Here is a 26,349-nt window from a genome sequence, read left to right as displayed (position 1 = left end):
GATTGAGGAGAGCAGGTTGAGGTGTGATTGAGGAGAGCAGGTTGAGGTGTGATTGAGGAGAGCAGGTTGGGAGGTGTGATTGAGGAGAGCAGGTTGGGAGGTGTGATTGAGGAGAGCAGGTTGAGCTGTGATGGAGGAGAGCAGGTTGAGGTGTGATTGAGGAGAGCAGGTTGAGGTGTGATTGAGGAGAGCGGGTTGGGAGGTGTGATTGACGAGTGCAGGTTGGGAGGTGTCATTGAGGAGAGCAGGTTGAGGTGTGATGGAGGAGAGCAGGTTGGGAGGTGTGATTGAGGAGAGCAGGTTGAGGTGTGATTGAGGAGAGCAGGTTGAGGTGTGATTGAGGAGAGCGGGTTGGGAGGTGTGATTGAGGAGAGCAGGTTGGGAGGTGTGATTGAGGAGAGCAGGTTGAGGAGTGATTGAGGAGCGCAGGTAGGGATGTGTGATTGAGGAGAGCAGGTTGGGAGGTGTGATTGAGGAGAGCAGGTTGGGAGGTGTGATTGAGGAGAGCAGGTTGGGAGGTGTGATTGGGGAGGGCAGGTTGAGGAGTGATTGAGGAGCGCAGGTAGGGATGTGTGATTGAGGAGAGCGGGTTGGGAGGTGTGATTGAGGAGAGCAGGTTAAGGTGTGATTGAGGAGAGCGGGTTGAGGTGTGATTGAGGAGAGCAGGTTGGGAGGTGTGATTGAGGAGGGCAGGTTGGGAGGTGTGATTGAGGAGGGCAGGTTGGGAGGTGTGATTGAGGAGGGCGGGTTGGGAGGTGTAATTGAGGAGAGCAGGTTGGGAGGTGTGATTGAGGAGAGCAGGTTGAGGTGTGATTGAGGAGAGCGGGTTGAGAGGTGTGATTGAGGAGAGCGGGTTGGGAGTTGTGATTGGGGAGGGCAGGTTCGGAGTTGTGATTGAGGAGAGAGGGTTGGGAGGTGTGATTGAGGAGAGCGGGTCGGGAGGTGTGATTGAGGAGAGCAGGTTGAGTTGTGATTGAGGAGAGCAGGTTGAGGTGGGATTGAGGAGAGCAGGGTGAGGTGGGTTTGAGGAGAGCAGGTTGAGGTGTGATTGAGGAGAGCAGGTTGAGGTGTGATTGAGGAGAGTGGGTTGGAAGGTGTGATTGAGGAGAGCGGGTTGGGAGGTGTGATTGAGGAGAGCAGGTTGGGAGCTGTGATTGAGGAGGGCAGGTTGGGAGTTGTGATTGAGGAGAGCAGGTTGAGGTGTGATTGACGAGAGCAGGTTGAGGTGTGATTGAGGAGAGCAGGTTGAGGTATGACTGAGGAGAGCGGGTTGGGAGGTGTGATTGAAGAGAGCAGGTTGGGAGGTGTGATTGAGGAGAGCAGGTTGAGGTGTGATTGAGCAGGGCAGGTTGAGGTGTGATTGAGGAGAGCGTGTTGGGAGGTGTGATTGAGGAGAGCAGGTTGAGGTGTGATTGAGGAGAGCAGGTTGGGAGGTGTGATTGAGGAGAGCAGGTTGAGGTTTGATTGAGGAGAGCAGGTTGATGTGTGATTGAGGAGAGCGGGTTGGGAGGTGTGATTAAGGAGGGCGGGTTGGGAGGTGTGATTAAGGAGAGCGGGTTGGGAGGTGTGATTGAGGAGAGCGGGTTGGGAGGTGTGATTGAGGAGAGCAGGTTGAGGTGTGATTGAGGAGAGCGGGTTGGGAGGTGTGATTGAGGAGAGCAGGTTGAGGTGTGATTGAGGAGAGCAGGTTGGGAGGTGTGATTGAGGAGAGCAGGTTGGGAGGTGTGATTGAGGAGAGCGGGTTGGGAGTTGTGATTGAGGAGAGCAGGTTGGGAGGTTGATTGAGGAGAGCGGGTTGGGAGGTGTGATTGAGGAGAGCAGGTTGAGGTTAGATTGAGGAGAGCAGGTTGAGGTGTGATTGAGGAGAGCAGGTTGAGGTGTGATTGAGGAGAGCGGGTTGGGAGGTGTGATTGAGGAGAGCAGGTTGAGGTGTGATTGAGGAGAGCGGGTTGGGAGGTGTGATTGAGGAGAGCGGGTTGGGAGGTGTGATTGAGGAGAGCGGGTTGGGAGGTGTGATTGAGGAGAGCAGGTTGGGAGGTGTGATTGAGGAGAGCAGGTTGGGAGGTGTGATTGAGGAGAGCAGGTTGGGAGTTGTGATTGAGGAGAGCGGGTTGGGAGGTGGGATTGAGGAGAGCAGGTTGAGGTGTGATTGAGGAGAGCAGGTTGAGGTGTAATTGAGGAGAGAGGGTTGGGAGGTGTGATTGAGGAGAGCAGGTTGAGGTGTGATTGAGGAGAGCAGGTTGAGGTGTGATTGAGGAGAGCAGGTTGAGGTGTGATTGAGGAGAGCAGGTTGGGAGGTGTGATTGAGGAGAGCAGGTTGGGAGGTGTGATTGAGGAGAGCAGGTTGAGGTGTGATTGAGGAGAGCAGGTTGAGGTGTGATTGAGGAGAGCAGGTTGGGAGGTGTGATTGAGGAGAGCAGGTTGGGAGGTGTGATTGAGGAGAGCGGGTTGGGAGGTGTGATTGAGGAGAGCAGGTTGAGGTGTGATTGAGGAGAGCGGGTTGGGAGGTGTGATTGAGGAGAGCAGGTTGAGGTGTGATTGAGGAGAGCGGGTTGGGAGGTGTGATTGAGGAGAGCAGGTTGGGAGGTGTGATTGAGGAGAGCGGGTTGGGAGGTGTGATTGAGGAGAGCAGGTTGGGAGGTGTGATTGAGGAGAGCGAGTTGGGAGTTGTGATTGAGGAGAGCGGGTTGGGAGGTGTGATTGAGGAGAGCGGGTTGGGAGGTGTGATTGAGGAGAGCAGGTTGAGGTGTGATTGAGGAGAGCAGGTTGAGGTGTGATTGAGGAGAGCGGGTTGGGAGGTGTGATTGAGGAGAGCGGGTTGGGAGGTGTGATTGAGGAGAGCGGGTTGGGAGGTGTGATTGAGGAGAGAAAGTTGGGAGGTGTGATTGAGGAGAGCAGGTTGGGAGTTGTGATTGAGGAGAGCAGGTTGGGAGGTGTGATTGAGGAGAGCGGGTTGGGAGTTGTGATTGAGGAGAGCGGGTTGGGAGTTGTGATTGAGGAGAGCGGGTTGGGAGGTGTGATTGAGGAGAGCAGGTTGGGAGGTGTGATTGAGGAGAGCGGGTTGGGAGTTGTGATTGAGGAGAGCGGGTTGGGAGGTGTGATTGAGGAGAGCGGGTTGGGAGTTGTGATTGAGGAGAGCAGGTTGGGAGGTGTGATTGAGGAGAGCGGGTTGGGAGGTGTGATTGAGGAGAGCGGGTTGGGAGGTGTGATTGAGGAGAGCGGGTTGGGAGGTGTGATTGAGGAGAGCAGGTTGGGAGGTGTGATTGAGGAGAGCGGGTTGGGAGTTGTGATTGAGGAGAGCAGGTTGGGAGGTTGATTGAGGAGAGCGGGTTGGGAGGTGTGATTGAGGAGAGCAGGTTGAGGTGTGATTGAGGAGAGCAGGTTGAGGTGTGATTGAGGAGAGCAGGTTGAGGTGTGATTGAGGAGAGCGGGTTGGGAGGTGTGATTGAGGAGAGCAGGTTGAGGTGTGATTGAGGAGAGCGGGTTGGGAGGTGTGATTGAGGAGAGCGGGTTGGGAGGTGTGATTGAGGAGAGCGGGTTGGGAGGTGTGATTGAGGAGAGCGGGTTGGGAGGTGTGATTGAGGAGAGCAGGTTGGGAGGTGTGATTGAGGAGAGCAGGTTGGGAGGTGTGATTGAGGAGAGCAGGTTGGGAGTTGTGATTGAGGAGAGCGGGTTGGGAGGTGGGATTGAGGACAGCAGGTTGAGGTGTGATTGAGGAGAGCAGGTTGAGGTGTAATTGAGGAGAGAGGGTTGGGAGGTGTGATTGAGGAGAGCAGGTTGAGGTGTGATTGAGGAGAGCAGGTTGAGGTGTGATTGAGGAGAGCAGGTTGAGGTGTGATTGAGGAGAGCAGGTTGGGAGGTGTGATTGAGGAGTGCAGGTTGGGAGGTGTGATTGAGGAGAGCAGGTTGAGGTGTGATTGAGGAGAGCAGGTTGAGGTGTGATTGAGGAGTGCAGGTTGGGAGGTGTGATTGAGGAGAGAGGGTTGGGAGGTGTGATTGAGGAGAGCAGGTTGGGAGTTGTGACTCAGATTGCAATTCATTGCCATCCACTGACTGCAGGGCAACAAGACAATTCTCTGTTTCCAACTAATGCATTTCTTGGACCCATGAGATATATTGTCAACAAATGGGAACATTTACAATTTACGAGCTTGCCAAATGCCATCTGTTCTGTTCACTAGTCTGTCTGCTGTACAGAGTAGTTTATGATCCAAAAAGTAACAGATCTTGCAGAGTGACAGCATGGAATTGACGGGATAAATGGCCTCCTTCTGTGCTCTAATCATTTCATGACTAATTACGCAGAAATGAATAATGACATATGATCCTTCCTTACTTTCTAATTGCTGGGGCTTAAGTTCCAAGCTTTTCCGATGTGCAGGAAAGGATATTTGGTCTATCAAGCCATATTGCCTGATCATTGTGGCTGAAGGCTGCTTCCCTCCCCCACCCTATTGCCTTGCCTCCTCATCACCTCCAAACTTTCACCCACATAAGTTGTTTAGAAAATGTATTTTCAGTGAGCTGTGTTGCTGTTTGTGATTGTAGAGATCAGCCCTGGTTATCCGTGGACCACAGGAGGTGAAAAAGAAGGAGCTGGTGTTCTTGCAGTTTCACCTAAATGAAACTGAAGAAAATTTTAGTGCAATCAGTTATCTTTTATTCTCATCATTCAAGGAGTTCCAGGAGAGGTGAGAAATTAGTATAACGAGCACACTTGAGTCTTTCCTTCTGTGTGGGGGTGGGAAGAATTGATACATTTGGATTCTGTTATTGTTAAGGGTAGTTTTTCAAATGGCTGAATTGTCTATGCATCAAGTCGTGCTAACTGCCTGAAGTGGAACAGCATTAGGACACATTTTAAATGTATTTATTCAACCTTAATTGCAAAACATTGCCATTGGCGACAGTGACGTGGTAGCAATGTCACTAAACAAAGATTCCAATGGCCTAGACTAATGCTCTGGTGACTTGGGTTCAAATGCCACCACGGCACTGCTGAAATTTCAGTTCAATTAATAAAAATATGAAATTTTTAATAAATGCTAGTCTCAGTAATGATGACCATGAAAGTACCATCAATTGTCATGAAAACCCATCTGGTTCACTATGTCTTTTAAGGAAGGAAATCTGCCATCCTTACCCACTCTGGTCGACATGTGACTGGTTGACTGCCCTCTGAAATGGCCAAGCAAGACACTAATTCGGGGAAAATTCGGGATGGGCAGCAAATCCCCATATCCCATGAAAGAATAAAAAGTTGCCAGAATGTTATAAAATTCAACAGTTCAATATCAGCAGATGGCATGTAACTTTAAATAGTTCCAAGGTGTCAAATTTACATTAAAACATTTTGATTAATCTATCCCCTAGCCTAGTTTCTAGTAACCAATTGATTTATTTCTTGACAGCAAACTCGGGTAGGGATAGCAAAAGGTTACAGAGAATGGCACAGAATATACAACACGGTAACAGGTCATTTAGCTATACTGGCCCACGTTGGTGTTTATGCTCCACCTAACCCACTTCATCTAAAGCAACAGCATCAACTACTGTTTCTTTCACCGTCTTGTACATGAGTAAAAGCTAATGACCCATGGTTTTAAGAAAATAACACATTTCAGTGCTGTTTATTATGATGACAATAGGATATTGATGTCTATTGAAGCCCATTGAGTGAAGTACCAACATGCCAGCTGACTTTCTGTTTTATATTATGGCTAGTGCTGAGCTCAGCTGACATTTCTCGACCACATAAGAACATAAGAACTAGGAGCAGGAGTAGGCCATCTGGCCCCTCGAGCCTGCTCCGCCATTCAATTAGATCATGGCTGATCTTTTGTGGACTCAGCTCCACTTTCCGGCCCAAACACCATAACCCTTAATCCCTTTATTCTTCAAAAAACTATCTATCTTTACCTTAAAAACATGTAATGAAGGAGCCTCAACTGCTTCACTGGGCAAGGAATTCCATAGATTCACAACCCTTTGGGTGAAGAAGTTCCTCCTAAACTCAGTCCTAAATCTACTTCCCCTTATTTTGAGGCTATGTCCCCTAGTTCTGCTGTCACCCGCCAGTGGAAACAACCTGCCCGCATCTATCCTATCTATTCCCTTCATAATTTTAAATGTTTCTATAAGATCCCCCCTCATCTTTCTAATTTCCAACGAGTACAGTCCCAGTGTACTCAACCTCTCCTCATAATCCAACCCCTTCAGCTCTGGGATTAACCTAGTGAATCTCCTCTGCACACCCTCCAGCGCCAGTACGTCCTTTCTCAAGTAAGGAGACCAAAACTGAACACAATACTCCAGGTGTGGCCGCACTAACACCTTATACAATTGCAACATAACCTCCCTAGTCTTAAACTTCATCCCTCTAGCAATGAAGGACAAAATTCCATTTGCCTTCTTAATCACCTGTTGCACTTGTAAACCAACCTTCTGTGACTCATGCACTAGCACACCCAAGTCTCTCTGAACAGCGGCATGCTTTAATATTTTATCGTTTAATAATAATCCCGTTTGCTGTTATTCCTACCAAAATGGATAACCTCACATTTGTCAACATTGTATTCCATCTGCCAGACCCGAGCCCATTCACTTAACCTATCCAAATCCCTCTGCAGACTTCCAGTATCCTCTGCACTTTTCGCTTTACCACTCATCTTAGTGTCATCTGCAAACTTGGACACATTGCCCTTGGTCCCCAACTCCAAATCATCTATGTAAATTGTGAACAATTGTGGGCCCAACACGGATCCCTGAGGGACACCACTAGCTACTGATTGCCAACCAGAGAAACACCCATTTATCCCAACTCTTTGCTTTCTATTAATTAACCAATCCTCTATCCATGCTACTACTTTACCCTTAATGCCATGCATCTTTATCTTATGCAGCAAACTTTTGTGTGGCACCTTGTCAAAGGCTTTCTGGAAATCCAGATATACCACATCCATCGGCTCCCCGTTATCTACTGCACTGGTAATGTCCTCAAAAAATTCCACTAAATTAGTTAGGCATGACCTGCCTTTTACGAACCCATGCTGCGTCTGCCCAATGGGACAATTTCTATCCAGATGCCTCGCAATTTCTTCCTTGATGATAGTTCCAACATCTTCCCTACTACCGAAGTTAAGCTCACTGGCCTATAATTTCCTGCTTTCTGCCTACCTCCTTTTTTAAACAGTGGCGTCACGTTTGCTAATTTCCAATCCACCGGGACCACCCCAGAGTCTAGTGAATTTCGGTAAATTATCACTAGTGCATCTGCAATTTCCCTAGCCATCTCTTTTAGCACTCTGGGATGCATTCCATCAGGGCCAGGAGACTTGTCTACATTTAGCCCCATTAGCTTGCCCATCACTCCCTCCTTAGTGATAACAATCCTCTCAAGGTCCTCACCTGTCATAGCCTCATTTCTATCAGTCGCTGGCATGTTATTTGTGTCTTCCACTGTGAAGACCGACCCAAAAAACCTGTTCAGTTCCTCAGCCATTTCCTCATTTCCCATTATTAAAACTCCCTTCTCATCCCCTAAAGGACCAATATTTACCTTAGCCACTCTTTTTTGTCTTATATATTTGTAAAAACTTTTACTGTCTGTTTTTATATTCTGAGCAAGTTTACTCTCATACTCTATCTTACTCTTCTTTATAGCTTTTTTAGTAGCTTTCTGTTGACCCCTAAAGATTTCCCAGTCCTCTAATCTCCCAGCAATCTTTGCCACTTTATATGCTTTTATCTTCAATTTGATACTCTCCCTTATTTCCTTGGATATCCACGGTCGATTTTCCCTCTTTCTTCCGTCCTTCCTTTTTGTTGGTATAAACCTTTGCTGAGCACTGTGAAAAATCGCTTGGAAGGTTCTCCACTGTTCCTCAACTGTTCCACCATAAAGTCTTAGCTCCCAGTCTACCTTAGCTAGTTCTTCTCTCATCCCCTTGTAATCTCCTTTGTTTAAACACAAAACACTAGTATTTGATTTTACTTTCTCACCCTCCATCTGTATTTTAAATTCCACCATATTGTGATCGCTCCTTCCGAGAGGATCCCTAACTATGAGATCATGAATCAATCCTGCCTCATTACACAGGACAAGATCTAGGACCACTTGTTTCCTCGTAGGTTCCATTACATACTGTTCTAGGAAACTATCGCGGATACATTCTATAAACTCCTCCTCAAGGTTGCCTTGACCGACCTGGTTAAACCAATCGACATGTAGATTAAAATCCCCCATGATAACTGCTGTACCATTTCTACATGCATCAGTTATTTCTTTGTTTATTGCCTGCCCCACCACATCGTTACTATTTGGTGGCCGATAGACTACTCCTATCAGTGACTTTTTCGCCTTACTATTCCTGATTTCCACCCAAATGGATTCAACCTTATCCTCCATAGCACCGATGTCATCCCTTACTATTGCCCGGATGTCATCCTTAAATAACAGAGCAACACCACCTCCCTTACCATCCACTCTGTCCTTCCGAATAGTTTGATACCCTCGGATATTTAACTCCCAGTCGTGACCATCCTTTAACCATGTTTCAGTAATGGCCACTAAATCATAGTCATTTACGATGATTTGTGCCATCAACTCATTTACTTTATTCCGAATACTACGAGCATTCAGGTAAAGTACACTTACGTTGGTTTTTTTACCTCTGTTTTGAATCTTAACATCTCCAGTTTTATTCCTTTTGTTATTACTGGGCCTATTCACTGAGCTCCCCTCAGTCACTGTACCTTGTACTGTCGCCCTTTTAGATTTTTGACTATGTCTTCTCTGCCTTGCACTTTTCCCCTTACTTCCTTTTGCTTCTGTCCCTGTTTTACTACCTTCCAACTTCCTGCATCGGTTCCCATCCCCCTGCCACATTAGTTTAAACCCTCCCCAACAGCTCTAGAAAACACCCCACCTAGGACATCGGTTCCAGTCCTGCCCAGGTGCAGACCGTCCTGTTTGTACTGGTCCCACCTCCCCCAGAACCTGTCCCAATGCCCCAGGAATTTGAATTCCTCCCTCCTGCACCATCTCTCGAGCCACGCATTCATCCTATCTATCCTGACAATCCTACTCTGACTAGCTCGTGGCACTGGTAGCAATCCTGAGATTACTACCTTTGAGGTCCTACTTTTTAGTTTAACTCCTAACTCCCTGAATTCCGCTTGTAGGACCTCATCCCGTTTTGTACCTATATCGTTGGTGCCTATGTGCACCACGACAGCTGGCTGTTCACCCCCCCCCCCCCCCAGAATGTCCTGCAGCCGCTCCGAGACATCCTTGACCCTTGCACCAGGGAGGCAACATACAATCCTGGAGTCTCGATTGCGCCCACAGAACCTCCTGTCTATTCCCCTTACGATCGAGTCCCCTATCAGTATAGCCCTGCCATTTTTCTTCCTGCCCTGCTGTGCAGCAGAGCCAGCCACGGTGCCATGAACCTATCTGCTGCTGCCTTCCCCTGGTGAGCCATCTCCCTCAACAGTATCCAAAGCGGTATATCTGTTTTGCAGGGAGATGACCGCATGGGACACCTGCACTGCCTTCCTACTCTTGCTCTTTCTTTTGGTCACCCATTTTCTATCTCCCTCAGTAACCTTCACCTGCGGTGTGACCAACTCGCTAAACGTGCTATCCACGACCTCCTCAGCATCGCGGATGCTCCAAAGTGAGTCCATCCGCAGCTCCAGAGCCGTCAAGCGGTCTAACAAGAGCTGCAACTGAACACACTTCTTGCACGTGAAGGAGCCAGGGACAGTGGACGTGTCCCTGAGCTCCCACATCGCACACGAGGAGCATGACACGGGTCTGGGATCTCCTGCCATGTCTTAAACCCTAGGTAAACTTAAACAACTAGAATTTCAAAATAAAAATAAATAAATTAGACAATGAAAAGAAAAAGAGAGACTACTTACCAGTCACTTACCAGGGTTAAAAAGCACCTCCTCACACTCTGCACTGAATTACGTCACTGCACCAAATTACCAAGTTTCAATCCCTACTCTGGATGAGTCTCACTCCGGATGTGTCTCCTGGAAAAGTGCTAGCTTACTGTTCGCTGTCTGTCTTTTATACAGACCTCAGCTAACCAATGACTCCAAAAATACCTTAACTTCAAAGAGAAGAATAAAATCTTTGGCAGCAGCCAGGCATCTTTGTTTTTGCAAAGTTAATGTCATGAGCCTACTTGTGACAATAAAGATTATCTATTTATAATGCTTCAGAAACGACAAAGTTAAATTCTTCCACGGCATCAATACAAAAGCAAAATACTGGAAATCTGAAATAAAAAGATGATAACATTCTGTAAATGCTCAGCAGGTCTGGCGGTATCTATTGGGGGGGGGGGGGGGGGGGAATGTTTCAGGTCACCATCTTTTGTCAAAATGAAATTCTGATTAAACTGTGATACTAATGAGAAAAGATTAATATTGAATGAATTCTGCTACTCATTGTTTTAGAGTAAGGTGGCATAACAGTCTCACAAGCTGAACAGAGAATTTTGTGTTGGCATTTGTCTTTCAGTTCTGATAAAGCACAATTCATGCAGGACTGTGAACGTTCTTATTCTATCTGGACTTTTTCTGGAGGGTTTCAAACTTGGGTCAAGATGTCTCTGGTGAAAACAACAGAGGAAGATGGAAGTGAATCGGTGGAATTCAAGCAAGAGGTAATGAGAGCATTGGGAATATAGCCTGAATAGATCTACAAGTATTGGAGGGATGTCACAGCAAGTTGGGATGTCACCGCAAGTTATCTTGTTGTGCTCAAAATTTCACTTCATCAAACAAATGTAAGATTGATTTTTTTGGCTTTGTCAGTAAATGTAACTGGTGTTGACCTCCTCTCAGGTTGGCGTTGGCAGTCTTACGCTGTCTCTGACATCTTTCTACTTGAGAACCAATCCAGTAGGTAGAGCGTTTTAAATGATAACTCGTTGATAAATTAAGCTTGTTGCTTCAAATTCTGCAGAATAAGAAAGGGAAATACTTGAAACTAAATCAAAAACAATTCTCATTTTTATAGCAATTTCACTTTGCAACATCCCAAGACTCTTGAATAACTGCTGAGAGATGTGGGAGAATTAGAGGAGGTAATAGAAATTATGGCCAATAGATGCCGAGATAGCTTTTTAAAGGAGGCACAGAAATATTAGGGCAAAGCGGCTTAAGGAAGGTATTCCAGACTAAGGCCTAGTTTGCAAACCAAGGGAAAAGCATGGCCATTAGTGGAAGAAAGCACAGGAAACCAGAAGTGGAGCAGTCTAGGGTATGCACTGGGACACAGGAGAGGTAGAAGAGATGTGTAGACAAGAACTTTAAGCTGCCAAGAAGAGCATTTGTGAAGCTGAGTCTTGAGATAACAAAAGTGTGGATAAAGGTTTTCATGGAGAAGGGGTGAGGTGGAGACAAGGAAGAACAATGTTGTGGAAATTAAATTTGCTGTCTTGGTGACTGATAGAGAATGAGGTTTAAATCCAATTGAACAGCACACTGAGGTTGCGCACAATTTGATTTAATGTGAATGATTAGCCAGAGAGGAGTTGGAAAGAAAAGTGCAGAATTTTGTCGAGAGACAGATTTGATGCCTTCATATTTCCCGATGTTCTACTGACTTACCCAGGACTTGATGTTAACTAGGCAGTGAGACAACATGGTGCAATCTGGGGCTGTAGTTCAAAGGTAGAGCTTTACAAGTGCAGAAGGAGGCCATTCGGGCCATTGAGGCTGCACCGACTCTGCGAAAAAGCATTCTACCTCGGTCCACACCCCCATCCTGTCATCAGCACACAAGTCAATAGGTAATAACTGAGGTAAAAATGTAAGCACCAATTAAGGAGGGGGAATTCGGATATGATTTCTGGTATTGGCATTCTTTGGCCTTCATGGTTTTGATATTCATCTGTTTAAAAAGCTCCGACTCAGTCCATTGTTGGTTCCTAGATCATCAATATCTGGGACGTGTGAGTTCTTAAGAATAGATTCAACATTTACTTTCTATTAGTGATGTCAGTTATTACATTAGATCTGTGCTAACACACCAGTGAGCTACAATTACTTTTTTAAAAATTCCAATTAATGGGCAATTTAGCGTGGCCAATCCACCTACCCTGCACATCTTTGGGTTGTGGGGGTGAGACCCACGCAGTCATGGGGAAAATGTGCAAACTGCACACGACAGGTTCGATTCTGGCCCCAGGTCACTGAGTCCTCGGTGCTGTGAGGCAGCAGTGCTAACCACTGCACCACTGTGCTGCCCCTGAGAGTTACAATTAGAGTTGCTTTAGAATCATAGAATTGTACAGCACAGAAGAAGGCCATTTGGCCCATGGTGTCTGCACTGGCTCCCGAAAGAGCAACCTAGCAAGTCCCATTCCCCAGCCGTATCTCTGTAGCCCTATTTTTTTTTCTTAAATTTAGGATACCCAATTCATTTTTTCCAATTAAGGGGCAATTTAGCGTTGCCAATCCACCTAGCCTGCACATCTTTGGGTTATGGGGGTGAAACCCACGCAAACACAGGGAGAATGTGTAAACTCCACACGGACAGTGACCCAGGGCCGGGATCGAACCTGGGACCTCGGCGCTGTGAGGCTGCAGTGCAAACCACTGTGCCACCGTGCTGCCCCTCTCTGTAGCCCTCTTAATTCATTACCTTCAAATATCTATCCAGCTCTCTTTTGCAATTACTTCAAATTATTGACCCTTTCCTTAACATTTCCTTTTCCATTTCTTTTCATTGATTTCCATCTGTCACCTACCTGTCTGTTCAAGTGCTAAACATATCTCACGCCTCCATATTGCAGAGGGGCCAGCATTAAACAGTTTATCGTCCTGAACATCATCCAACCAAACAGGCAGTGTGGTACGGTCATGTAAACAAATCTGTATCGCTTCTCAGCCTTTTGGCTAAGATCGGGTTTGTCTCCCTTGTGGGGACCATGAATTGGATTCAATTTGAATTGGTTTTTGGAGCAGGCAAGGAGCTCGATTAGGGGTTAACCTCTGATTCACACTCTGAGCCCTGCCTTTGTAACTCAGATAAAGTAATAAAAAAATTTTTTTTTTAATGTAAACAAATCTGGCAGGTAACATGCACACAATGGGTGGGATTTTCTGGCTGTTCATGCTGGTGGAATTTTATGGTTTCGTGCTGACGAGTGGTACATTAACCAGAAACCCCCTTTGACAACGGCGGGACCAGAGGATCTCATCCCCCAGCCACTAGCCACCTCCTGCTGCTGCAGAACACACCATCAGGGGCTGGTTTAGCACATTGGGCTAAATCGCTGGCTTTTAAAGCAGACCAAGGCAGGCCAGCAGCACGGTTCAATTCCCGTACCAGCCTCTCCGAACAGGCGGCGGCGGAATGTGGTGACTAGGGGCTTTTCACAGTAACTTCATTGAAGCCTACTCGTGACAATAAATTATTTTCATTTCACCACGGAGTGGGAGGAATATCCCCCTCAATGGGCAGCACAGTGTTAGCACTGTTGCTTCACAGCTCCAGGGTCCCAGGTTCAATTCACTGTCTGTGCGGAGTCTGCACGTTCTCCCAGTATCTGCGTGGGTTTCCTCCGGGTGCTCTGGTTTCCTCCCACAAGTCCCGAAAGATGTGCTGTTGGATGAATTGGACATTCTGAATTCTCCCTCCGTGTACCTGAACAGGCGCCGGAATATGGCGACTAGTGGCTTTTCACAGTAACGTCATTGCCGTGTTAATGTGAGCCTAGTTGTGACAAAAAAGATTATTATTATTATGTTCCAGAAGCAGCATATGAGGCAGGAGTGTAGATTGAAGGAGAAAGGTTGACAAGAGGGCCAGGAAAACTCCCAATAATAGTCTAGATCAGTGGTTCGCAAACTGGAGTCTGCTGACCTTTGTAGATCCTTACTTTCCAGCAGGTTGATGGAATAAACACTGCAGTGGGTGAGGGAGAGAGAAAGGCACAACTGGCTCAGGAGAAGGAAAAGAAAGGGTGAGCTGTCACTTTTTAAAAAATTACCAGTAGTTAGTCCCGTACCAGGAGCTGATGAAGTTGACCACTTCCAAAGCTCTTTATAGTTTGCTTCTTCACTGTGATGGCCATCTCAACTGTTATAGTTTCATTGATGAGCCTCGCAATTACCTTTGGCAGGAGGGAAGGTGCAGGAGACTAGTTGCTGTGACACTGATGCATTCCATTTAGATTTGTGCAGTGAGCAAATGCCATTATAATGCTGCCTGCCCGGCTGCATATTTCAGGATGATTTGTTTATGTCAATATCGCTCCAAAAGGGTAGCACGGTGGTTAGCACTTTTGCTTTCCAGCTCCAGGATCCCAGGTTCAATTCCCGGCTTGGGTCACTGTCTACATGCAGTCTGCACGTTCTCCCTGTGTCTGCGTGGGTTTCCTCCGGGTGCTCCAGTTTCCTCCCACAAGTCCGGAAAGACATGCTGTTAGGTTATTTGGACATTCTGAATTCTCCCTCTGTGTACCTGAGCAGGTGCCGGAATGTGGCGACTAGGGGCTTTTCACAGTAACTTCATTGCATTGTGACAATAAAGATTATTATTATATCTTGGTTTAATTTGTGTACCTGTGGAAAAGCTGTCAGTTTGACTTGCTTGAATCTTCTACCATGAGGCAATAATATAAATTCTTTGAATGATTAAATAATTCAGAGAAACTGAATAAAATATTCCCAACAATGGGATGTCCATATGACCACTCTGCAATAGTATTACATGCAAGGAAATGTATCTGTGTACAGAACGTTATATTTTCTTAAATAAAATTGTAAATGTTAAACACTAAATATGGTATAACTGTTAATACTGATTGACCGATAGCTGTGCAACCTGCGAACGAATTGGGTATATATGCTATTAAAAGGAAATGCTTAACCACATTAAAAGCGGTTTAGTTGTCTCGAACTAGAATAGTTAGTGGAGCCACATTTACTCTATCTCTAGTTTGTCTGGTCTGTCTCATCACTGTCTACATCAGTGAAATGATCCTCTAAAGCACCTTTATATTTAAAACGCACTTTTTATTTGCAACATTTTTTCATTACGAGCATTATATTGTATTCTAACTTTTATTGCAATTTAGATTCTGGGTCCAATATTACTAATCTTTGTAAAGGTGCCCTCCAACGAAAAAAGTTAAGAGAACCATTGGCCTAGATCAGCTAGGTGCTTATCTTGCAGTTGGGCTTGAAACCACAATGAAGTGAGAGCATGATCAACGGAGTTGACACCTATACATTTTATGAAGTATTGCAACATTTATAACTGAAGATTCACTTGGAACTTTGCATGTTTTGTTACCTCGATAGCCCTTTTGATATCCAGATTAGATCTATACTGTCCGAATCTGAATGCATTTTGAAATTGTTGTGCAAATGAACATTTATCTGATGTTTGCTTTTATTCTGATTTACTTTATTATTGTTCACACAGTCTACATTAGTGAAATATAATGACCACCGGCCTGTTTCTGAACAAACTGACCAGCTATTCTTTGTTGTATTTGAGTGGAAGGATCCTTTCATTCAGGAAGTCCGAGATGTAAGTGTGTTCAGCTTTCTCTGCTTGACTTGGTATTTTAATTGGGGAAGAGCATAAGACATAGGAGCAGAATTAGGCTATTTGGCCAACCGACACTGAAGGCTGATATGTTTCTGATCCCCTTCCCTCATTCTCCTGCCTTCTCCCCATAACCCCTGATCCCCTTATTAATCAAGAACCTATCTATCTCAGTCTTAAAGACACTCAGTGATTTGGCCTCCACGGCCTTCTGCGGCAATGAGTTCCACAGATTCATCACCCACTGGCTGAAGAAATACCTCCTCATCTCTGTTTTAAAGGATCATCCCTTTAGTCTGAGATTGTGCCTGCTGGTTCTAGTTTTTCCTACAAATGGAAACATCCTCTCCACGTCCACTCTATCCAGGCCTCTCAGTACCTCTTAAGTGTCAATAAGATCCCCCCCCCCCCAAACTTCTATACTCCAACAAGTACAGACCCAGAGTCCTCAACCTCTCCTCGTATGACAAGCTCTTCATTCCAGGGATCATTCTTGTGAACCTCCTCTGGACCCTTTCCAAGGCCACCACATCGTTCCTTAGATACGGGCCCAAAACTGCTCACAATACTCCAAATGGGGTCTGACCAGATTCCTGTACAGCCTCAGAAGTACATTCCTGCTCTTGTATTCTAGCCCTTTTGACATGAAAACTAACATTGCATTTGCCTTCCTAACTGCTGACTGAACCTGCACGTTAACCTAAGAGAATCTTGAACTAGGACTCCTAAGTCCCTTTGTGCTTCTGATTTCCTAAGCGTTTACCCATTTAGAAAATAGTCTATGCCTTCCTACCAAAGTGCATAATCTCACACTTTTCAACATCTATAAATGGGTATGATATTATTTGGATTACGGAGACATGGCTGCAGGGTGACCAGGGATGGGAACTGAATGTCCCAGGGTTTTCAGTATTTAGGAAAGACAGGCATTAAAAAAAAAAGGTAGTGGCATGGCCCTGCTGGTTAAAGAGGAAATTAATGCAGTAGTGAGAAAGGATATTAGCTCTGACAATGTGAAATCTGTATGGTAGAGTTGAGAAATACCAAGGGGATAAAAACATCAGTGGGTGTCATATATAGACCCCCAAACTGCAGTGGTAAGGTTGGGAATGGCATTAAACACAAAATTAGAGATGCATGTAATAAGGGAATATCGGTGATCATGGGTGATTTTAATCTTCACATAGATTAGGCAAATCATATTGGCCACAATGCTGTAGAGGAGGAATTCCTGGAGTGTATACGGGATGGTTTTCTTGACCAATATGTGGAGGAACCAACTAGGGAGCAGGCCATCTTTGACTGGGTACTGTGTAATGAGAAGGGAATCATTGCCAATCTGGCTGTACAAGACCCTTCGCGGATAAGCGACCATAACATGATAGAATTTTTTTATCAAGGTGGAGAGTGAAGTCGTTGATTCGGATTCGCGGGTGCTGAATCTTAATAAAGGGAACTATGAAGATATGAGGTGTGAGTTGGCCTTGATAGATCGGAGAGAGTTACTTAAAGGGATGACAGTGGATAGACGATGGCAAACATTCAAGGAACACGTGGGGGAACTACAGCAGCTGTTCATTCCTGTCTGGCAGAAAAGCAAAGGGGGTAAGAGGGCCAATCTATGGCCTACAAAGGAAATTAGAAATAGTATCCTCTCCAAGGAAGAAGCGTACAAATTGGCCAAGAAAAATAATAGGTCTGAGGCTTGGGAGCAGTTTAGAATTCAACAAAGAAGGACGAAGGGATTGATTAAGAAAGGGAAAGTACAACATGAAAGGAAGTTTGCAGGCAACATAAAGACTGACACTAATTGGTAAAGAGAAATGTAGGCCCCCTACAGACAGAAACAGGGGAATGCATTATAAGGGATAAAGAAATGGTGGAGCAATTGAATACATACTTTGGTTCTGTCTTCATAAAAGAGGACGCAAATCAGATCCCAGAAATGCTGGAAAATGAAAGGTTTAGGGAGAGGGAAGAACTGAGGGGAGATCAACATTAGTAGAGAAATGGCACTGGGAAAATTGATGGGATTGAAAGCAGATAAATCCCCAGGGCCTGAGAATCTGCATCTCAGAGCACTTGAGGAGGTGGCCCTGGAAATAGATGGTCATCTTCCTGGATTTTAGAGACTCTGGAACTGCCCCTGCAGATTGGAGGGTAGCTGACGTCACTCCGATATTCCAAAAGGGAGGTAGAGAGAAAGCACGGAATTATAGACCAGTAAGCCTAACATCGGTAGTGGGGAAAATGCTTGAATCCATTATCAAGGACTTTATAGCGGAACATTTAGAAAGCAGCGGCAGGATCAGTCAGAGTCAGCATGGATTTATGAAGGGGAAATCATGCTTGACAAATCTGTTGGAATTCTTTGAAAATATAACCAGTACAGTTGACAGGGGGGGGGGGGGGGGGGGGGGGGGGGGAGAGCAGTTGATGTGGTATATTTGGACTTTCAGAAGGTGTTTGACAAGGTACCAAATAAGAGATTATTGTGCAAAATTAACGTGCATGGGATTGGGAGAAATGTATTGAAGTGGTTAGAAAACTGGTTGGCAGAGAGGAAACAAAGAGTAGGGATTAATGGGTCCTTTTCAAATTGGCAGGCAGTAATTAGTGGGGTACCACAGGGATCGGTGCTGGGACCCCAGCTATTCACAATATATATTAATGATTTGGATGAGGGAACAAAATGTAACATCTCAAAGTTTGCAGATGATACCAAGTTAGGTGGGAGGGTGAATTGTGACGAGGTTGCAGGGATCCTACAGCAAGATCTGGACAGGTTGGGTGAGTGGGCATATCAATGGCTGATGCAGTATAATTTGAAAGCAAAATCAGGAAGGCAGATTACCTGAATGGTTGTAAATTGGGAGAGGGGCGAGTGCAGTGGGACCTGGGTGTCCTTGTGCACCAGTCACTGAAGGGAAGCATACAGGTGCAGCAGGCGGCAAAGAAGGCTAATGGTATGTTGGCCTTCATTGCGAGAGGTTTTGAGTATAGAAGCGGGGATGTGTTGTTGCAATTATACAGGGCCTTGGTGAGGCCACACCTGGAGTATTATGTGCAGTTTTGGTCTCCTTCTCTGAGGAAGGATGTTCTTGCTCTTGAGGGAGTGCAGCAAAGGTTTACCAGACTGATTCGAGGGATGGCGGGACTGTCATATGAGGAGAGATTGACTAGGCTGGGATTGTTCTCGCTGGAGTTCAGAAGAATGAGGGGGGAACTCAGAGACTTATAACATTTTAACGGAACTAGAGAGGCTAGATGCAGGGAAGATGTTACCAATGATGGGCGTCTCCAGAACCCATGGGTCACAGTCTGAGGATTCAGGGTAAGCCATTTCGGATAGATATAAGGAGCCATTTCTTCACACAGAGTGGTGAGCCTGTGGAATTAATTAGCGCAGGAAGTAGTCGATGCTAAAACTTTGAATATATATTCAAGAGGCGGCTAGAAATAGCACTTGGGGAGAATGGGATCAAAGGCTATGGGGAGAAAGCAGGATTAGGCTATTGAGTTGGGTGATCAGCCATGATTGTGATGAATGGCGGAGCAGGCTCGAAGGGCCAAAAGGTCTCCTACTGCTCCTATTTTCTATGTATCTATGAATGTAGCTACCACTTCTTTGCCCACTCTCCTAACCTAACCAAGTCCTTCTATAGCCTCCTGCTTCCTCAATACTACATGTCCCTCTGTATCTCTTTGTATCATCTGCAAACCTAGCAACAGTGTCCTCAGTTCCTTCTTCCAGATCGTTAATGTATGTTGTGAAAAGTTGTAGTCCCAATACCAACCCCTGAGGCACACCACTAGTCACCGACTGCCATCCTGAAAAATACCCTTATATCCCCACTCTCTGCCTTCTGCCAGTCAGCCAATCCTCTATACATGTTAGTATCTTACCCTTAACAACATGGGCTCTTAACTTATTTAACAGCACCTTGTCAAAGACCTTATGGAAATCTAAATGGATCATGTCCACTGGTTCACCTTTGTCTAACTTCCTTGTTACATCCTCAAAGAATTGTAACAGATTTGTCAGACATGTTCAGTCCTATTTTATCATGCACTTCAAGTACTCTGCGATCTCATCTTTAATAAATAATGGACTCTAAAATCTTGCCAATGACCGAAGTCAGGCTAACTGGCCAATAATTTCCCATCTACTGCCTCCCTCCTTTCTTACACAGGGGTGTTACATTAGCCATTTTCCAGTCCTCTGGGACCCTTCCTGCCTCCAGTGATTCCTGAAAGATCACCACCAATGCCTCCACAATCTCCTCAGCTATTCCCTTCAGAACCCAGGGTAGTCCATCCAGGTGTTTTATCCACCTTCAGACCTTTCAGTTTCCCCAGAAGCGTCTCCTTAGTGATGGCCACTACACTGACTTCTGCCCCCTGATTCTTCTGAAGTTCTGGTATCCCACTGGTATCGTCCACCATGAAGACTGATTGCAAAGTAACTACAGGTATTCAATTCCTGTGCCATTTATTTGTTTCCTATTCCTACTTCTCCAACCTCATTTTCCAGAGGTCCATTGTCTATTCTTGCGACTTGAAGGCCCTGCAGTTTTCTGAAGAGTAAAATATTTGAGGGAAAGCTGGTATGGACCATTTGTTCACTCCTCCAAGTGGTGTGGGCAATGTTTCCTCCTTTATTCTTGATTCACTGTTCTTGTACGATTAGTGCAGAGGAAAAAATAATTAAATTATCATGGAACAAACCAAATACAATTTATATAATTTATGGGGTAAGAAGTTGATGCAAATCACCATTGTGACTTGTACTTGTGGTATTTGAGATGCAGATGTTCTAGATTTATAAAATACCACTAATGTATTTACTTGTACTCTGTACAATGGCAATTATTACATACATCTAGTGGTGCATGTTTCTTCGAAACTCAATGATAGATTAATTATCGTTTGATTTTTGAACATCTGCAGATAATCACAGCGAATCCGTGGAACACAATTGCCATCCTGTGTGGTGTCTTCTTGGCTTTGTTCAAGGCAGCAGAGTTTGCAAAGTTAAGTGTTAAGTGGATGATCAAAATTAAAAAGAGACAACAAAAGCGCAAGGCCCAGGAACTGAACCAAATGAGTTAATCCAAGACCCAATTTGAGACCCTTGAGGGGATGCAGTTCCGATCCACCATCTCCCTCGTAGTCAACACTTCAGTTCTACTACGCTGGTCTGGACCTGTGTGCTCAAGATCTCAAAGACTATGCCTTATTCCATTTCTGGCAGCTGTCAGCATTTTAAAAGAGACATTACATGATACTAATTGTCAGTATCAATATGAAATGTTGCTGATGGATTAGATTCTTTGGTGTCAGGCATCTTCAAAGCCCTTTTGATTTTCCCCCCATGTTTGTTTACCGAGCTGTTAGGCTTAAATAAAATCTATTTCACACGATAGCATACCATCTTCTCCAATAGCAAAGTTGCTTCCTAATTCAGGTCAGTTTTAAGATCGTGGTTTACTGTGACTTGATGACTTAATGTATGTAAGGCACATAATATACATTATCTAGGTGATTGAGAGAAAATTCAGTAGGTGCAATTTACAATTCGGTAGCTAACGTTTATGCTACTGTTGTCCTATTTATTGTTGCTTGATCAGTCATTGACATCAGCATCAGGTTATCCTGAAATTTGCAGCTTGTGTGGCAGTGCAGTGTTAGGGAAGTGCAAAATATATTGATGCTCAGTGATCCCAGTAAAGGTGTGGTTTTCTTTTTAAAAGAAAAATGCAAAATTCACATTTTCAATACTGCTGATGGTGATCACTGTTTTTTGTAGTCAGTTTTTAAAGTGTCCTCAAGTCACTTATATGGCACAGTAAATTGACCCGTCAACATCAGGAAAGTAGAAGCTCTGAACACCACTAATGAGCTATTTCACTTGTGTAATTGGATAACAAAAAGTATCACTGCTGGATCTACTTTAGGAATTCTGATGGCTGTTTTAAGCAATTGTTAGAATTGTTTATTAGAGATATGTAGCATATGGTATTACAAATATGAGCAGTTAATGTTGGATCCAGGGCTACAAGGAGGTTTTCCACATGTAATGAGCTCATCTGCCTATGATTGAATGCTATGCAAGATCTAGATTTGTATTTTTCACAGCCACGACATTCATGTAGATTTTATATAGATGGACTTTAATGAATTGTACGTTGCAAAATAGTTCACACAAGTAATGATTTCTCTCATTTTAAAACACACTGTGCCAATCCACTCTGGATTATAAATGTCCTTTTTTAATGGGATAAATTATAGCTTCAATGTCAGAAGTGTTTGTATTTGGATTTGTTACGCGCTTAAATCACCATTACTGGAATCTGAACTTCTAAGTACCTCATGCCAGTCAATTAGTAGACTATTATTATAACAAATTTTAGTTATTAACCTGAAATTGTTAAGTATTTATCAAGTGGATTGTTTTTTTTTGTGATGTACCTCTTTAGACATGTTACAAATCTGTACTGCCAAGGTGAAATTTTTTCATGTGGGATAGAGGTTCTTCAGTGACGCATATAGACAGAACATCAAATCAGGATAATTAGTCTAATAATGGTGTATAGAATATACAAGTGCACTATCAGCATGGAGGGTGAATGCGCACAGAGGTTAGACATTATTTGAAGGACCAGCCATTTTTTATCATTTAAGAGTAACATTAGCAGAGGCCTGTGAACACTAGGAGAACTACAAGAGCAAATTTCATGGTAAAATTAAGTGAGGCTATCAATGCTCATCATTGATATAAATCAGACTGCAACTTCCGGTGACTGCATGTGTGCAGTCAAATAGAGAAACCTGGAGGTTGCTGAATTGCCCTGCTCCTCCTGAAGCTGAATGAGATTCTTGGTGAGAAACATTGGAATATATGGAATTATGTGAAATTACTCTATTTATGTGATAGATACTCACTAAAATTTGCAGAAAAGCTTGTCCAATCTAGTGTAAATATTTTTTTAATGAAGCGAGAAATCTTAATTACTGTCAAACAATCTCTCTGGCACTGAAAATTAGGTTTTAAAAGTGTGAATTCTCATTCTTTCAGAATTTAATTATTGGAGATTTTTATATAAACCTTTTTCTTTGATTTATCTCTTATTTTAATCTTTCTTAGGCTTTTATCTTTTTTCTGTAAGTAACTTAGCATTGAATTAACAGATACTTCAGACACACATTTTTCCCTGCCAGCTTCGGAACTAAGGGTCAGAATCCTGCATTGTGTGTGGGGCAACAGTTACGCCCCTGTAGTTTTTCCCCCAGAGTGGCCAATTAATGACCAGAAGAACGGCAGATTGGCTTGAAGCCGAGAGGGTAATGAGAGGCCTTTGAGGTTAAACAGCAGCTGGATAACATTGCAAGTAAATGAAGAAGGGGGTTATTCTAAATAGAGGTGCCTCTGACCAACTTTTACAGATGCATCATAGAAAGCATCCTATCTGGTTGTATCACAGCTTTGCATGGCAACTGCTTGGCCCAAGACCATAAAAAACTTCAGAGAATCATGAACACAGCACAGTCCATCACACAAACCTGCCTCCCGACCATTGACTCCATCTACACCTCCCGCTGCCTGGGGAAAGCGGGCAGCATAATCAAAGACCCCTCCCACCCACTCTTTCATCGGGCAGGAGATACAAAAGTATGAGCACAGCTTCTTCCCTGCTGTTACCAGACTCCTGAACAACCCTCTTATGGACTGACCTCATTAACACTACACCCCTGTATTCTTCACCCGATGCCGGTGTTATGTAGTTACATTGTGTACCTTGTGTTTCCCTATTATGTATTTTCTTTTTTCCCATTTCATGTACTTAATGATCTGTTGATCTGCTAGCAGAAAAATACTTTTCACTGTACCTCGGTACACGTGACAATAAACAAAAATCGAATAGATCTTTCAAAGCACTGGTACAGGCAAAGTGGGTTGAATAGCCTTTCGTGTTGTATGATTCTACGTCCAAGCCAAAAAAACACCTGAATCACTAAAATGTAATAGGGTTTCTGAAAATGTCAAATTATTTACATTTCTTACTTGCTCTTATTCAATAAAAACACACAGTCCTTCATTGTAATTAAATTATTCCAAGGTGTTACAAAACAACATTTAACACCAAGCCACAGAGATAAAAGGGCAGATGAACAAAAGCTTAGACAAAGGGCTCGGTTTTAAGGAGTGTCTTCGAGGAAAGAGAGGACGACGGGACTGGGGAGGGAGTCCCAGTCAGACAAGCGATCTGAAAATTTAAGTTATTTAAATATATTTACATAGGCCTCATTGTATATGAAAAGTTTTAAAGTAATACATTGCATTATTAGCATCAGATACTGAGACAATAATCAATGTATTGAATCACTGTTATAGATAATTTATCACATCAACAGAAGAGAATGAATTGTCAAATCTCTGTTATTTAATAAGATTCAGTTTGTGCTTTGAAACAATCAAATACAAAGGTCTGGAGTTTATATTGGCAATCATTTTTTTTTAATAAATTTAGTGTACCCAATCATTTTTCCAATTAAGGGGCAATTTAGCATGGCCAATCCACCTAGCTTGCACGTTTTTGGGTTGTGGGGGCGAAACCCACGCAGACACGGGGAGAATGTGCAAACTCCACACGGACAGTGACCCAGAGCCGGGATCGAACCTGGGACCTCAGCGCCGTGAGGCGGTTGTGCTAACCACTAGGCCATCGTGCTGCCCTCATATTGACAATCATAATTGAGCTCATTAAAAAGTAAAAACATTTAATCATAGTTGCCTAAATAAATAGGATGCCTACTACTGGTTAAAAATGATTTTATAATTTGCCAATGAAAACTAGAGTTTGAAAGCTTCTGAAACAATTTAAAGAACCTTCTGCACTGTAAATTCTATGATTCTATGAACCCAAGATTCTTTTTCCAAACAACTTTAGAGATCGAAGTGGCAGTCGTGAACAGGCTGGTCAGTCAAACTGAGCAATTAGGTAAGACTGTCAGTTGCCAACTCCCACATGTTTGCAACAGTCACCCTATTTTGACTGTAAAGACTTGTCCTTACGGAGCTCAAGGGATTATAGATTCTGTGGATTTATATATTGTGAAAATATTGGTGATCAACTTGCTATATGCAAATAAAAGTATTTTTGATGATTGAAATTGTGGAATGAATGAAACACAGCTCACTGACATATTTCTACCCCACAATGCCGAGGGTTGGCAAAAATGAAGATGAGGGTTTCACCAGCGATGAGGGAAGAAGTATGGATGGATGTGCGTGAAGTTGTTAAATTGAAAAATAGCTGTCTGCGTGGTCGATAGAACTGAGGGTTAGAAGCTCAATTTTGGAGAGTCTGGTTCAACAAAAACTAGTAACCAGGAAAGACGATTGGACTTAGAAGAAAATCAAAAGAATTCATGACAGCTACTGAGAAAATATTGACTCATCTGACACTTGGCATCCAATGGTCTGATTTCATATTGTAGAATAGAAAAAATATTGGGGAGAATATTCAGACTGGTGAATAACCTCATGCTTGTTGATAATGCCACCAAGCACATCATGACAGCCAAGTGTGGATCCTTCTAGGAATCCAGAGGTGATTATGCAGAAGAAACATTAACCGCTGAAGATGTGCTGGGCATTCACAATTAGTTAATGGAAAAACATGGTGTGGATCACTATCAGATTCCACAAAGAGGCTGCATAGGCTTGGTATACGAGATAGTCACAGATAATGTCATTTGTGATTTCAGCAAAGGCAGTTTCAGTGCAGAGAAGGTTGGAAGACAGATTAAAGGGTTTACAATGTGGAAATTTAGGAAGGATGGAAATGTAACTGGGAGGTAATGACAGATTTGCTGGAACTCGGGTCGAATAGGATTACAGAAATGCTGTTGGATAGGATGGATAGGCTGAGAAACGTGGCAGGGTATAAGGGGTTGGACTTCCTGGTGGCAGCCACGGTGTCAAGGCAGTTCCTGCTCGAAGGCACAGAAAAGAGCTCTTTACAGATACTGGGTGAAATTTTGATGAAAAAGCATAGGTGAAGGTTGGAGAAGTAGTTTCCCCCGGGAGTGGTATGTTCGCTGGTTACCAAACCCAGCAGTAGACATTGAGAGTTCTAGCCAGAGCTGGAGGAAACCTGTGCTGTTGCAACCAGTGGAAGGATGTCTGCGGGGGAAGGGCTGCTGCAAGGTGGAAGGCCCCAGCTGGAGCAGTTGGTGGCTTTTATTAAGGAGGAAATCTGCCAGCAAGTGAAGGAAGAGCAGGAGGATCGCTCGATGGAGCTGTGGCACCCCTGAAGAGTTCATTGGAACGGGTGGAGCGGTGTGTGGAGGTGCAGGGGTCGCAGATTCGAGATCAAAGGAGTAATCTCGGACTACAGTTATAGTGTGGTGACTCTGGAGGTGGAGGTGGGGCTCTTAGGGGACCTGTGTAAAATATTGAGGGCAAAGGTGGAGGAGCAGGAAAACACCTCGACAAGGCAGAAGCTACGAATAATAATAATAATAATCGCTTATTGTCAAAAGCCCCTAGTCACCACATTCCAGAGCCTACTCGGGGAGCCGGCGCGGGAATTGAATCCACACTGCTGACCTTGTTCTGCATTACAAGCCAGCTACTTAGCCCACTGTGCTAAAATAGTGGGCCAGCCTGAAGGAGTGAAAGGTGCGAGTACCACGAGGTACGTCTCAAAGATGCTGGCGGGGCTGGTGGCTAGGGAAGGGGTGCTAGATAAGGCGCCTGA

The 26,349-nt window shown here is 44.3% G+C and overlaps 1 protein-coding gene across 3 annotated transcripts in view; it reads left to right on the top strand.

Annotated features, from left to right (window-relative positions):
* Positions 1-22,559, top strand: part of pacc1 (proton activated chloride channel 1) — a 57,017-nt gene extending 34,458 nt beyond the window's left edge. For all 3 annotated transcript variants that reach the window (XM_038811038.1, XM_038811049.1, XM_038811029.1), the window contains 4 exons: positions 4,549-4,691; positions 10,538-10,682; positions 15,458-15,565; positions 20,534-22,559. In XM_038811038.1, the coding sequence (XP_038666966.1) occupies positions 4,549-4,691; positions 10,538-10,682; positions 15,458-15,565; positions 20,534-20,695 (558 nt within the window). In that variant the 3' untranslated portion in view covers positions 20,696-22,559. The remainder of the gene's footprint in view (positions 1-4,548; positions 4,692-10,537; positions 10,683-15,457; positions 15,566-20,533) is intronic.
* Positions 22,560-26,349: the final 3,790 nt, after the last annotated feature.

The sequence above is a fragment of the Scyliorhinus canicula genome, chromosome 1 (assembly GCF_902713615.1).
Source record: "Scyliorhinus canicula chromosome 1, sScyCan1.1, whole genome shotgun sequence".
Classification (NCBI taxonomy): Eukaryota; Metazoa; Chordata; class Chondrichthyes; order Carcharhiniformes; family Scyliorhinidae; genus Scyliorhinus; species Scyliorhinus canicula.
The sequence above is the reverse complement of the archived record's forward strand: the minus strand, read 5'-3'. Positions and strand labels throughout refer to the sequence as shown.